Below are 14,566 nucleotides of genomic sequence, written 5' to 3' on the forward strand. Positions count from 1 at the left end.
TCTGTGTATTGGGTAAATGTGACTATGTAAATGTCTCCACTCATGTCCTGAGGACTGAGGACAAGTGAGGACATTTTCCAGCTGTCAGAGAGTGGGTGGGGACGAGGGAGGGTGCAGGGGGCAGGTAGACTTTACTACCCCATCACATTCGGTTCTGGAGAAAGCCTCATTGCTTCCTGCCTGAGATCCCCCCCCCCCCCCCCCCCACACACACACACACACACACACACCTCACACACACACCCTCTCAGTGTGGGTGTGTGTACAAGAAGAGCGAGCATCAGTGCACGCTGCTGCCGGACGCACGTACACTGACACCGGGCGCTGCGCTGCGCTCCATCCGACAGACGCCAACGATGAGAGGCTGCTCCAGCCGAGCCAAGCCCGCACAGAACCAGGAGCGACCGGGTAAGACGCGACGCTTTAATCTCATGTGTGTGCTGGAGGTTGGATCTTTAATTCAGAGCACAGAGAGAGAGAGAGAGAGAGAGAGAGGTCGAGCAGCCGTGCAAGACGTAAACAAGAGTCGAGGTGTTGTCGGCGCTGTCACCTTTACCCTACATAACCACGACAGGCGCAGACCTCTGTATTCACGTGAGTCTGTATTCATATAGAGAGAGAGAGAGAGAGAGCAGCAGGAGGAGGGTGTGATTCTAAAGACTGGTGGTTAAATATATGTGCAGCTGCCGTGTGGTTTCTCCTCGGTTGTTATTACCAGGACACTGTGCACACACACTGATGGGATGGGATGCAGAGGATGCTGCAGAGGTTGATGCTTTTTGCGTTTTGTTCTGTCTGTTTTGTTGGGATTGTTGTGCTCCCGGTGGACACAGCACCACATACACCTGCGCGCTGAGTGGGTTCATGTGAAAACACTGAGTGGTGCTGAGGGGGTCTCCTCCTCCTCCTCCTCCCCCCCACCTCCCCCTGCCCAGTGTTGTGTTAACACTGTGAACTGTGCAGGGACAGGACTTTTCCAGTGTGGGGTCCAGAGCTGAAGGCTGCGATCAGAGCCTGGCAGCTGCCCAGAGGAGGAGGAGCAGCTCACATCTATTCGAACAGGAACAGGTTCACAAATCAATGGCTGCTGCCTGCTCCGGATTTATTTTAGGCTAAGTAATACAATTTTAAAAAGCCACAGGTAGTACAGTTCGGGACAATTAAAAACTCTGCAATGCGCTGCCACGTGTTTGTTGCAGCTGAAATAGCCTAAACACATCCTTGATTTAGCTAGTGTGCCATTTATGTGTGGACCCGATGAACCTGACATATATTACAGTCCACTGGCAGTCAGGGAATATGAGACAGTTGGAGCTTTTTAATTAGAAAACCTCCATCTCTCCATATTCAGGTCACAGGCCCTGTTGCTCCAAACTCTCTGCTTCCTATAATGAATGTGTCTGGTGGTGCAGAGCGAACACATATACTACAGATGAACAGATAAGCACGCTCACCTAAAAATGCACATTAACTTTTCCACATTAAGTCCTGTCTGTGTAAAGATTGGTGCAGTTGGTGGGTTCATGTCTGTGTTGCTGGACTCTCTAAGCATTAGACGTAGGAGAAATGAGTTGTTCTGTGTCAGTGCTGCAGAGCTGGATTGTATTACAGGTGTTTCATGTATCTGTAGTTCACAACCCTGCATCCCCACCAGACAGATGCAGAGAGAGAGAGAGAGCAGTGCTGCCATCTGATGGCCACTGTCTGCATGTGAAGTATCAGTCTCTGTGAGGTGTGTGGAAGAAAAGGTCAGGTCAAGTCTCTGTGGTGTTTATGAAAAAACACCACGCGTGTTGTGAGGATTATCTTTCATGCAGTCAGCACCGCCACCAGGGAGGTTATGTTGCCATTGCTGTTTGTTTGTCTAGGGTGTAATTTATATTGTAACACCCCAGTGCTCAATACCAGCCTGTGCAACTTCCCCAATAACAATCCTGAATGAAAAACGTTGGATTGTGATTGGATATTGGCCAAGGAAGATCCATTTAATCTAACATTTGGAGCAGATTAAATGTACGATCCTAACTGCTCTTCACTTTCTTCAACATTGTGAGACAGGGGCGGGTTTTTTTGTTTGCTTGTTTGTGTTTTTGACAATTTAGTTAATTTCTCAAGAAATAATGCAAAGAATTTTATGAGAAAATCTGGCATATGTAGAGTGTATGTAGAATTTTGGTGCAGATCTAGATGATGATCTGGGGGGTGGTCTACCAAGGTAACAAATAGACCTAAGAACTTTGAAATATTTGTTCTATATGTGAATACTTTCAGTTTTCATATTCATATTCACCTTCACTCATTTGTTGGTTTATTCCTTTCAACGGTCAGAGAATGGATGTTTTGCCTGCATTTAATGTACATGTATACGTATCTGATCTCAATATATGTATGTATGCAATATAGTGATAAAGTGGCTAGCCTTAGTGAAGGTATGTGCTGAGGGCCCTTCTAGTTAAGAATATGATTAACACATTAAAAAAAAATGATTAGTGAAAATTTGCAGCACCAAGTGATTGTGTGTTTGCCTTTGTCACAGAACTAATTTAACATGTCCTGGTAGATCTGGTAGGAAGCAACATGTTGTAATTGTAATGTAAACAGTCACCAATGACAGTGTGACATTGAGCCGGCTTGCACAGTACTAGGATCCTGTATCTGCAGTAGCTGAATGGAATTCAGCCATAATTCATTTTATTTGCACCCATGTTGTTTTTCCTGCTGTATCATGTCAAAGTGTTTTCTGCAGATTATGTTTGTTGTCAGTGCCCACCTCCCATATAGCACATTTTCCTGCAGTTATATATCTTCTTTTTTCAAACAAAGTAACCAGGAGTGGTTCTTTTTGGGATGAAACATACAACAGCTCATGCATCATACTCCACTCACGAAGACCATGAAAAAACTGCATGATTCAGACTATTACATTATGATGTTGCTCAAGGACTTCCATCCTCATGAGGTCTACAGAAGATATGATATTGCTTTAGTATATCAGCAGCCTTCCCAGTCTGGACTGAGTCCCATACTAATGGTTGAACACGATGATGCTGCTCTTTGGCTGACTGGTTAACTCTCATTTTTGGAAGTTAATATTATGTTACAGTACAGTTCTGTGAGAAAGAACTTAACTTAGGCATGTTCAAGTCTTAAGAAACTATTAAAGAAAACCCCTGTACAAAGTTAAGATCAAACATAATGGAGCAACAATGAAGATGTGGGATACACAAAATCACCACTTTGACCTCCTTGACCCCTAGATAACACAGTAAGATTATCTCTTTCAAAAGTCAAAGTAGACGTCAAATAATTTATAAGATAGTTTCTGTCATTTCAGGTAGTTCTTTTTTATAATGATATGTTCAAAGGTTCATTTTTCTGGCACGTGTGCTTTTAATTGGCTAGTTGATGCTTTAAAAACTGGGTGAAAGGTCTTAATGGAAACCTGAGACTGACCCGCAATTTATTGAGCATGTGTATCAACAGGGCCTCGAAATAGCAGCTCCACTCCAGGCTCACTACTGCCTAGACTCTGTTCCAAAGGATGCCACAAGTGCAAGTTGGCAGCACGTTTTACCAGCGTATTGGCTTCTTCATTTTTTTAAAGTGGGATGAGGTGGTCTATGCAAATTCTTAATGTGAACAGAAAATCATTTACAAGTTATGTTTGCCATCAGAACTTTGGGGGCGATAATTGGTCAATGTTATGTTTAGTTTGTCCTGCTGCCCCCAAGTGGCTGAAAAAAAACATTACTACTGCTTAAAATGAACATGTGTTTTGAAAAATAATTTGTGGTTACACTGAGTTATAGACTGAGTTAAATTAATATTTGCCCTTTGTGACAATTGTCTTTTAGACTATAGCATCCCTTCCATAGCGTAAGGCTAAAGTCGCTGCTCATTCCGTAGCTTGAACCAGTTTACAGGGAACTAGAGCCTGTGTTAGGATGGAGGATGGGGGTGTTTGCCCTCAAAATGTCAGTGCACGCCCCTGGTCTCTTCAGCACGAACTGAGTGAATCCAGGAATAAGCTGCCATGTTGGGGCTGAGTGAAGAGAAACTCTCTCTCTCATGTTTATCTTAGTCATGGCGCATTTACATTGTTTTGTGCGCGCGCATGTCTCACGCTACTTACGGTACATGAGGCTGCGTGTTGCGCTCGCGCTGCGGTCATTACGGTAGACCGTTGTGTGGCCAGACCGGAGCACGTGACTCCTGCTGGGGCAGAGAAGCGCCGGGTAGACAGTCTTCCCGCATCCATCCCGCATCCATCCCGCACAGCAGCGCGGATGAAACGCAGGTCACCTTCAGGGCAGCACCACGGGAAAAGGCCCCGTGTTCCCGGCGCGGCCGCCTCCAGCTCTCCGGCCGACGGGATGGAGGACAAATCGCCGTCCACCCCGCGGGAACTCACGCAGAACCCGCTGAAGAAGATCTGGATGCCGTATAAAAATGGCCTTCCAGAAAAACACATTTCTCAGAGGAAGGGTGCGTAAGAAGACGTGGCGACAGATGTTAGCATGTGTGTGTGTGTGTAGCTGTGGAAGCGTCTCATTTCCTCGGTGTGTGTGTGTGTGTAGTGGTCTCATGGACGAGCACGCAGCGTGGTGACTGGAATAATTCACGTTAATCCGTCCTCTGCCTCCACATCCCCGCGTTGTCACCCTCTCTCTCCTGCGGCGTTTGGACGCGGGGGGCTCGGTTGACAGAGTTCAGACGTCTCGCTGCTGCGGCCATCTGGTCCTCGCAGTTACGTAAGGATCCACATGGCGTCCGGCGCAGATGAAGGCTGCTCGCATGCAGGAGAAAGGGCTCTGGCAGCGGGCTCGTCCATCTCATTGTTACCGTGTGGGCAGGGTCGAGCTCCATGCAGGTGCTGGTAAACAGGGATTATTGTGTCCCCGCGGTCATGTGAGTGACGATGAGCCCTGTGGATGTGCTGCGGCTGCTCTGTTTTGATCTGTGCGTGACCAGTGTCCCACTGGGGCCCCGCCGGGAAGGGATGCTCTGATCAGATGACACTGAAAAACCACGAGCTCCAGATGTTGTGCACAAGTTTTGTGAGAGCAGCAAAGCCTAACAGACGGAGAGGAGGCTGTTACATGTACTGTAATGCTTGATATCTAAACAGCTTTGTGCTCAGATCCCCTTTTAGTCCATTCTTTGAAGGGCATCATCCTCCAGGAAAGGATACTCGTCTGTTATGATTTGTCCTTTGAGGGTCACGGTGGGGGAGCTGGAACCAATCCCAGCTGACATTTTGGCAAGAGGCGAGGAACTCTGACCGTATCACAGGGCCACCATACAGAGACTAACAGCCATTGTCGCTCACATTCAAACCGATGATCGATTTGGAGTCCCCAACTTTTGTTTTTGGGCTGTGGGAGGAAGTGGAGCGCCGGGAGAAAAGTCGAGTCAGACACAAGGAGAACATGCAAACTCCACAGAAAGACGCTGGCCAAACCGGGAACCTTCTTGCTGTCAGGCTAACCACCGCACCATTGTGCTGAAATGACTGCGCTCTCTGACCCAGTCATCTGTGCACACACCCACACACACACACACACACACACACACACTGTCAGCTGTCTCCAGTTGTCTGGAGAAGTTCATATGCAGTGTTTCACAACTGTTCCGACTCGTCCCCGGTGCCACCCTGACCTCTGCTCCTCGCTGTCGACATCATCATCCGAGTGGTGTGGCTTTTTCTTATAGGGCTGGATTACACCATCACACTGATAAGGGCAATCTAGTGTTGATGTTAAAACTATTTAATTGTACAAGATGGTGCAAGGGATCATTTTGAAAATGAAAGCATGCTGCTCAAAGATCAACGTTTGTCGGCACATCACATGTTCTATGTGATCAGCTGGATTGAAGCTCTTCTCTGTTTCTCTCTCTCTCTCTCATTCCAGTTTGTATGACCAACTGTCCCACCCTGATTGTGACAGTGGGCCTTCCTGCCAGGGGGAAGACCTACATCTCCAAGAAACTGACCCGCTACCTGAACTGGATCGGTGTTCCCACCAGAGGTAGGACCTCACACCGTGTCAGCTTCAGTGAAACCAGTCTGATAAACTCCAAACAAGGCCCAACTAGAGAAAAACCAAACGATTCTAGAGGATGGAGGGGATTTCTTAAGTGTGGGTTTGTGCATTTCCATTGTCGCGCCTGAGAGAAGTCATCTCAACTGTCTTTTCTGGCCGTTATTTTTTCCAGAGTTCAATGTCGGCCAGTACAGGAGAGATTTTGTGAAGATCTACAAATCCTTTGAGTTCTTCCGTCCTGACAACGAGGAGGGCTTAAAGATCAGGCGGTAAGAAAGTCTCACGGCCTTACTCTGCCAATTAAATGTAATTTAACCGCCAACCTTGTGACATTTATGACAAGATTTATCTCTCATCTTGGCAGACAATGTGCTTCGGCAGCGCTGAATGATGTCCGACAGTACCTCACAGAAGAAGGAGGCCAAGTTGCAGTAGGTCAAATGTGCATGGTTCTATCAGCTGGTTGGATGCAGTGTACAGTGTTCAAACTTTTCTGTGGTACTGTCTCATCCATTGTCCTGTGTTGTAGGTGTTTGATGCAACAAACACCACCAGAGAGAGAAGAGAGACCATCATCCAGTTTGCAGAGCAGAATGGATTTAAGGTGACTTGTTGGATCACTGTTATTGGATGAGACACTGCATGAGTTAACTTTCATACTCATCCTCCTGACGTGTCCTCTTTCGTCTCAGGTGTTCTTCGTAGAGTCTGTGTGTGAAGACCCAGATGTCATACAGGAGAACATTGTGGTGAGTGACTGTTTTATTTTAACTCTGGAGAAAACAAACCTTTGCTCATGTCGTACTTACTCCTCTACTCTTTCTCCGTTCAGCAAGTGAAGCTGGAAAGCCCAGACTACACCAACTGTAACACAGAGGAGGCCGTGGAGGATTTCATGAAGAGGATCAAGTGTTATGAAAACTCCTATGAGACACTGGATGAAGTTCTGGACAGGTGAGTTTGAAGCCGGAGCAGAGGCTGTGACATTTTATATATTTAAGTACGTTCTGATCCTATTCATCAGAACAAAGAGGTAATCATTTAGTATTTCCTTTTAGTTGGAAAATGTAATCCTCACTGTGGATGTTTTGGTGTTTTACTCATTCTTAAAATCCAAAACATGTAAGGTTGTGACATTAATCATGTGAGCTCGTTCCATAATAATACATTTTATTTCTGCAGCACTCTTCAAAACACAGTTACAAAGTGCTTCACCTGGTGGAGATGTGATTAAAACATTGCAGGACTAAGGCAAATAAGATCAGGGAATAAAATAAAGGATAAATCATTTTAATTACAGCAGTAAAACGATGTAATGAACAATAAAACGCACAACAGGTAATAAAAACTGTACTAGGATTAATATTAAGACCTAAGGCGCTGAAGAAAAGCTTATTCTAAAACCTAAGTAGTGTTTTTCTGAAGAGCTGACAGAATCGTTAACAGTTTTTTTATTTTATTTCTCAGCCTCTGAATATCTGATAGGTTAAACATTTTGCTTTAATTGTAAATCATTGCACTCTTCCAAAAGGTAGTGAACATTTTAAGAGAAAAGACCAACAAAACCGGCAAACTTGCTGAGGACCCCCCCCCCCCCCCCCCCCCCCCACCCCCCCCCCCCCCCCCCCTCTTCCTCCTCAGACGTGTCTCTTATTGAGTCTTGGTCAGCAGGAACATCATCTGAGTCTGAATCTTCTTCATGGTTTTCATCAGTGAACCTCTGCTGTAACCTGTTTCAGTGTCGCTCCCCTCGTTAAGATTGTCAGCCATCGTTCGAGAGGCTACTTTAAAACCTTTTTTACAGGCTAAGTGTGCTGAGAGACAAACTGCATTTCCCATAATGCATTTGCCTTCTCCACAAGCAAATCAGCAAATCACAATGTATTTCATCAGTCACATGTCTTGAAATGATAGCATCATATAATACGCATACACAGCCAGTCTTAAAGGTATAGACACGTATAGGTTGTATTAAATCTACACGTTGGTTTTGTCTCAGTCACGTCACACACTGTGTCTGCTCTGCTCTCAGGGATCTCTCCTATATTAAAATCATGGATGTGGGTCAGCGCTATCTGGTGAACCGGGTGTTGGACCACATCCAGAGCCGGATTGTCTACTACCTCATGAACATCCACATCACGCCGCGCTCCATCTACCTGTGCCGCCACGGCGAGAGCGAGCTCAATGTCAAGGGACGCATCGGAGGAGACTCTGGCCTCACTACTGGAGGCAAGGAGGTAAATAAAACTCTTCCACCATAGGTTATGTCTGCATAGAAGTTGTTTCTAGTTGAGTTTTTTTGAAAGTATTTTTATTTTTTACCTCTGTGCAGTTTGCTAAGAAGCTGAACCAGTTCATCCAGGCGCAGGGCATCAGCGACCTGAAGGTGTGGACCAGTCAGATGAAGAGAACCATCCAGACAGCGGAGGCTCTCTGTGTGCCATACGAACAGTGGAAGGTCTTGAACGAAATCGATGCAGTGAGTATAACGCTCCTGACTGCTGGGCCTCGACATCAGTGCGCTGTTCCTGGAGCTTAATCTGTGTGCGATGTCATTTCAGGGAGTGTGTGAGGAGATGATGTACGAGGAGATCCAGGGGAACTATCCTCTGGAGTTTGCCCTGAGGGACCAGGACAAATATCGCTATCGGTACCCGAAAGGAGAGGTCAGTGGCAACAACTTATTTCTGGAGATGGTGTGGTTGTGTAACTGTGCTACTGTCCTCCTCTGTTTAACAATGGGGTCGCATGCTTCCGGACAGTGTGTCTCTGTTTGAATTTTGGAGTTTGGCAAGAAGGACTCAACCATCCTTTTGTGAATAAAGTGGCACATACTCACTCTCCCTCTTACACTTACACCACACACTACACACACACACACACACACACACACACACACACACTACACACAGGCCACAGAGGACTATTAAATTGTCTCCAGATGGCTGCTGGCCACTCACTCAACTAATGAGACTAAGAGACTCCGACATTTGGCAGTAAACTGTGTGTGTGTGTGTGTGTGTGTGTGTGTGTGTGTGTGTGTGTGTGTGTGTGTGTGTGTGTGTGTGTGTGTGTGTGTGTGTGTGTGTGTGTGTGTGTGTGTGTGTGTGTGTGTGTGTGTGTGTGTGTGTGTGTGTGTGTGTGTGTGGCTTTGTTGTTTACTGTGGGGCTGAAAGCCCGCTGGTCTGTTCTCACCTTTAGTCCATCTCATTACCTCTCCATTAATCTCACACGGGAAGATGGATGTGGGCATTAGTGACTTAGTCGGCTGTCCTGACACACAGTGCTGGTGCAGTGCTCGGGGGAATCCTGATTGACTGTATGGATTTATTCCACTTGGTAGAATGTCAATATGTCAACCTGTAATTAATGATGCAGCAGTACGTGTGAAGAAGAGGGATTGACTGGATGTTTTCATTTACAGATCTACAGCTTTTTTTTGGGGGCATTTTTTAAAATCATGTGTGTTACTCCTTCATAGCTGGAGTCCATAAGTCTGATTCCCCTGTTCTGATGTCTTCGCTCTCTCAGTCCTATGAGGACCTGGTGCAGCGGTTGGAGCCGGTCATCATGGAGCTGGAGAGGCAGGAGAACGTGCTGGTCGTCTGTCACCAGGCCGTCATGCGTTGCTTATTGGCCTATTTCCTGGACAAGACTGCAGGTGAGTCCTTTCACCGAAGCTAAGGCTACATTTTTGTTGGAAAACTAAAATGATCTCCGTCCACACAAGTGGTTTTAGCTCTGCATCAGTAACATTCCCCGTCCATACTAACACTAATAGTAACATACTAACGATGTGTATCATGTGGTCATACACATACACTGGGCATGTGTTCCTGAAAGTAGCTGTTGACCATGTTAGTCTTTCCCCCCTGGTAGTCAAGTAGAAACTCGTTTTTGCGCATCCAGACTACGTAACCCAGGAGTTTACAAACTAAATAGGGGCCAATAGCGTTTCCAGTATTAGTGTTGAAACAGGCATAAACATGATGCATTTTAAAACTAAAAAGTAGTAGTGTGGATGTAGCCTAAGGCAAACTCTTTTTTTTTTAATGCGCTCATTTATGACACACAGAAAATTACAGAAATAAGCCCTGATTCTGTTCAGTGGACTTTTGAAGTTGTTGAACAGCATTATGGGAAATTAAGGAAGTCACTTAATTTGCTAAATAGATTGAGGGAAATGTGGATTAAAAAAAAAAGTTTTTATACTTAAATAATGCAAAAATAACAGTTCAGTGAACATCACAGAATTTTAGCTTTTAGTCAAATAGCGAAACATTGACTGCTAACATATTTCATGAAGTCTCAACACCCTGTACTGAAATAGATACTTAGAAAATGTTCTGTGCACTGTAACACATACTGTGTGAAACTTAATAGTGCCTAGAGAAATGTTTTTCTATGTCGTAGTCAAGACTACAATAGTAAAATGATCAAATTTCTTTTTTTTCCAAAATACCATAGTATACAAGAAGGCTCACTGGGTCGAGAACAAAGTTTGCTTGTCAGGAAAAATGATGCTTATAAGATAGTTTATAGTAGATCGTTATTGTGTTTATTCTGGTCGCTTCATGAACTGTGGTTCTGTGCATTTCTCTTCACACAGAGGAACTGCCGTACCTGAAGTGCCCGTTGCACACTGTGCTGAAGTTAACACCAGTGGCCTACGGTAGGACTGGTCTGCTACCAGTGCACATTACACCCACTGAATCTCTTTCTGCTCAGTGCTGTTGTCCACTCTTTTGTTTCCTGAACTAATCTTCTCACCTTTCTATGGGCTCAGGCTGTAAAGTGGAGTCCATCAGCTTAAACGTGGAGGCGGTCAACACACACAGAGAAAGACCAGAGGTGGGTACACACACACACACACACACATTACAGCTGAGCCACATTTGGTGAGGTAAGCTTCACAAACAGGTCTGTCTCGTAGCTGCAGATACAATTAATCCTGACAGTTGAGTTTTCACAATCAGTTGTTTGAAATCGTAATGAGCCTTGGGCAGATTTCTGCTCTGGAATATCTGTGAATTACAATCAATATTTTGCTGCTTCTAATGTTCCACATGTTCACCCTCACACCCTTTTAAGTAAATATACCTCTGAGTGAAAATTGTTTCATGGATTGAAAGCAACAGCACAGATAAGCAGCCACACACTGAGCCAGTGGTGGTTCTGAGTGAAATATACAATGCAAGGTTCATAAATACAAATATAGAATTATAGCAGTAAATATGTACTTGAGAAAAAATACAAACAGAAAATGTATTCACATTTACGAGTTATATTTGGGGTTTGAGGTGATGGACATGGAACAAGTTAACCATATTTCAAAGCGTACTGCAGATACTCACTTTAGAAGATGAGCTTCGGGGATGTCCTGGCATGTCATTCTCTAGCAGGCATAAAACATTGGCATCTGCTCTATGCCTGGACTCACTGTTCACTGTTCTGTCCATACGTGCTTCCCCAGCAGTAGCTTATTTATAAATATCCTATATTGTATGTGTTCTAATTTAGGGACGATGAGCTATTTTGCCTATTTAGAAGAACACGGTTTTCCACCAGCACTTAAACGTAGCATGAGTTTGTGAATCTGTGGAGCGGAAGGAGTCTAAACGCACGTGTGAGCTTATCTGGTTGCACACGCATTTCGCAATCTGTTAATAAATACAAAGATATGTACTTTTAGACGTTTGTACACACAGGAAGCTTTTTGAAAGTTAACATCATTACATCTGTGAAGTCATATATCTGTATGCAAAAAAACAACTTGGAATCTAAACGTCTTTCGTTTCATCTTTGAGTGTGTGTGTGTGTGTGTGTGTGTGGTGGATTTGAAGTCCCCCATGTGTTTTGATTCCTCCCCCTCTGTGTTTTTTTATTTTTTACAAACAGAACGTAGAGGTGTCGCGGATGGCAGAGGAGGCTTTGCTAACAGTGCCAGCTCACCAATGAGGCAGCACCCCCTCACCCCAATGACCCCTTATCCAACCCCTCACTCGTATACCCTCATTACGAACACTCTCCCCTTTTGAACGCACAACGTACCTGCCAAATGCAGAATTCTCTCTCCTCCACCCTCTTCTGTTGGTATTTTTCCCTCCACTTATATTTTAAAACGTGATGATGTTGGTAATTGACTGGAATCCAGTTTGTAATTATTGATTAATGAATCCTACGACACGGATCGTGTGTCATGCACATTCTCCCATTTTTGGAGAATGAATGAAAAGCTCTTTTTTTTTTTTTAAACGGATGCTGTATCTGTGAAGCAATGAAATCCCAGCCCCTTCTCCTGAAGCATTGACTGTATAATTTTGTTTTGTCATTGATTCTGCCTGTTGAACTGATTTAACAAAATCATTTTGTTTTTACCAGTGTCTCATCACTTTATTTCTGTTTGAGTCAGAAAACTCCAGTCTAAGTTTTACAGATTTGCACACAGACAGAGTTGTGCTTTTTATTTTGCACTTGAAAATCAACTCTGTTTAGTTTGTTAGGAGCTGTCCTCGATCACAGTTTGTCTCTCGTCTAACACTGTCTAATGAAGATCCTGGAAATACAGAAATACTTAGTTTTTATTGTTTTGTTTTGTTTTTTTGATCAATTTTGTGAAGGTTCTTGCAGTACGTTCATATCACTGAGCAGAACGAAGTTTACTTCTGTTTACTGTGTCTTAATAAACTCCGCTCAATCAATCATGTTTCCCAGCCACACTCTTCTTGTGCTTCATTTTAGAAAACTTGTCATGAAAGATGTTTTCTCTTAGTTAAGATCCTAGTTTTATGCTTTACCTAAAGTTAAATGATCACAAAAATATATCGAGACTGCTAAGCTGATATCACTTCCTTACACTATGTGGAGATCAAACAGGACTGGCCATTTCCTTCCTATCCTCATTATGCACAGATGAGATGTTCAGTGCCGTGTCCTTGCTGAAACTGAGGTCCTCTGAGATTTCCCCATTCATTCATATGCAGAGACACAGAGAAGTGCTGCCATTCATAAGCCTGAACAAAACACACTCTGTCACACACACACACACATTTCTTTCTGGCCAGATAACAAGATGTACACTGGCACTTTGTTAAAAAAAGCATAAATCATTTCATTGGGTATAATTATGATAATAAAACCATAAAAATAAGGACTAATGAGTCAATAAAATCCTTCTCTTTTAAAGTTGTGTAAGCAAAATAAACACATCATAAAATGCTTGAATTATTAAGTGCTTTTAAAATGAATTACGGTGGATCATATTCTGTAGTCAGCATGTGGCAGTGATTATGAAAGACACGAGGCGATAATTGTTTTTCAAAGCGTCATGAGACAATACACACTAAACCACAAGAACACTCAGTCCTAAGTATCAGGAAGTGTCCCTTAAAACCACAACAACTGCCAAACACAATAACTTACACGGAGTACAGAAACCACAGGTTGGTGACCTGGCACAGGCATTGCAACCTCACACCTTGGTATATGAGATAAATCGGAGTCGCAAAGATTTGCTGTTTTCTCCACTGCCTATGTTTGATTAAAGTTACGTGTATGTGAATAAAAGAGATGTGACTCTGCTGCGTTCCTCTTTCTAGAATGTGAACCTCCATCGAACGGCCGAGGACGCCCTGCAGACCGTCCCTCCTCACCTCTGACACCCGGCTGCTGCTGCTGCTGCTAATGGACCATGAAGTTGTGTGGTCTCTCTCTATCCCCTGTCTTTTGTGTTTCTTTGGTTCACCTTGCCAATCTGCACAACCTGTTCACAGTGGGGACTGTCTGGTGATGTGCCCCCTCCTCCCTCAGCACCTCTGCCTCACACACATGCACTTCTGTGTAATACCTGTCACTTTTAATATCTAAAGGAACCTGGGAGCAGAACGAGAGCTTGGGCCTCAGAGTTTATATTTAAAAAAACACATGTTGTGGCTCTCAGTGTATTTGGTCCAAACCACTGTGTTGCACAGAGGGTCTCATTGTGTTGAAGTTGATGATGAAGCTGACTGCAGTATATATTTTTAAGTATCAACCACGTGGTTTAATTGAGTGATCGTTTAACTTCCTGCTACATGTTTGCCGTGTTGCTGTGTTTTGCCATCATGGTTCCACGTGAAGGAGTCTACAGTGATGATGGGTATGAGGATGAGCCTGCTCACTGTTTGTGATGTAATGGATGGACTGGCTCATTATTTTCTATGGTGAAAACATTCAATTTGAATTTGAAATGAAGGGGTAATATAAATATATCTTTATCTTTAGCTGTGTGGTCTACAGCAAATATATGATCTCACGTGAGGCCGATGTTATATGTAAATGATTCCGCAGTCCGCACCTTCAATGATAGCAAAACATGCCTCTTTTGCATCTCAACACTCAAAGTATTGGAAATGCAAAACTGTAACATGAGCTCAAAGCTGTTGATAATAAAGAAGTGTTATTTTTATACACCAACCTGTCACTGCCTCAGTCTCACATTTACTTCAGTTGATGCGATTGCTAGTTAAAGGCAATAACTT

The 14,566-nt window shown here is 44.0% G+C and overlaps 1 protein-coding gene across 4 annotated transcripts; it reads left to right on the top strand.

Moving 5' to 3' along the window:
• Window positions 1-234: 234 nt before the first annotated feature.
• On the top strand, window positions 235-14,506 carry pfkfb4a (6-phosphofructo-2-kinase/fructose-2,6-biphosphatase 4a). 4 transcript variants are annotated; one of them, XM_034585211.1, is made up of 14 exons: window positions 235-408; window positions 5,913-6,029; window positions 6,217-6,313; window positions 6,409-6,475; window positions 6,574-6,648; window positions 6,737-6,793; window positions 6,877-6,998; window positions 8,077-8,284; window positions 8,380-8,526; window positions 8,609-8,713; window positions 9,579-9,708; window positions 10,657-10,719; window positions 10,834-10,898; window positions 13,646-14,506. In XM_034585211.1, the coding sequence occupies exons 1-14, from the start codon at window positions 357-359 to the stop codon at window positions 13,703-13,705; spliced, it is 1,365 nt and encodes a 454-aa protein (XP_034441102.1). In that variant the 5' UTR covers window positions 235-356; the 3' UTR covers window positions 13,706-14,506. The 4 variants fall into 4 exon arrangements, with proteins under 4 accessions (XP_034441102.1, XP_034441101.1, XP_034441098.1 ...); XM_034585210.1 differs by lacking the exon at window positions 13,646-14,506 and adding an exon at window positions 11,946-12,764 and having other exon boundaries at window positions 236-408; XM_034585207.1 differs by lacking the exons at window positions 235-408; window positions 13,646-14,506 and adding exons at window positions 4,171-4,485; window positions 11,946-12,764.
• Window positions 14,507-14,566: the final 60 nt, after the last annotated feature.

The sequence above is a fragment of the Hippoglossus hippoglossus genome, chromosome 5 (assembly GCF_009819705.1).
Source record: "Hippoglossus hippoglossus isolate fHipHip1 chromosome 5, fHipHip1.pri, whole genome shotgun sequence".
In the NCBI taxonomy this organism is placed as follows: Eukaryota; Metazoa; Chordata; class Actinopteri; order Pleuronectiformes; family Pleuronectidae; genus Hippoglossus; species Hippoglossus hippoglossus.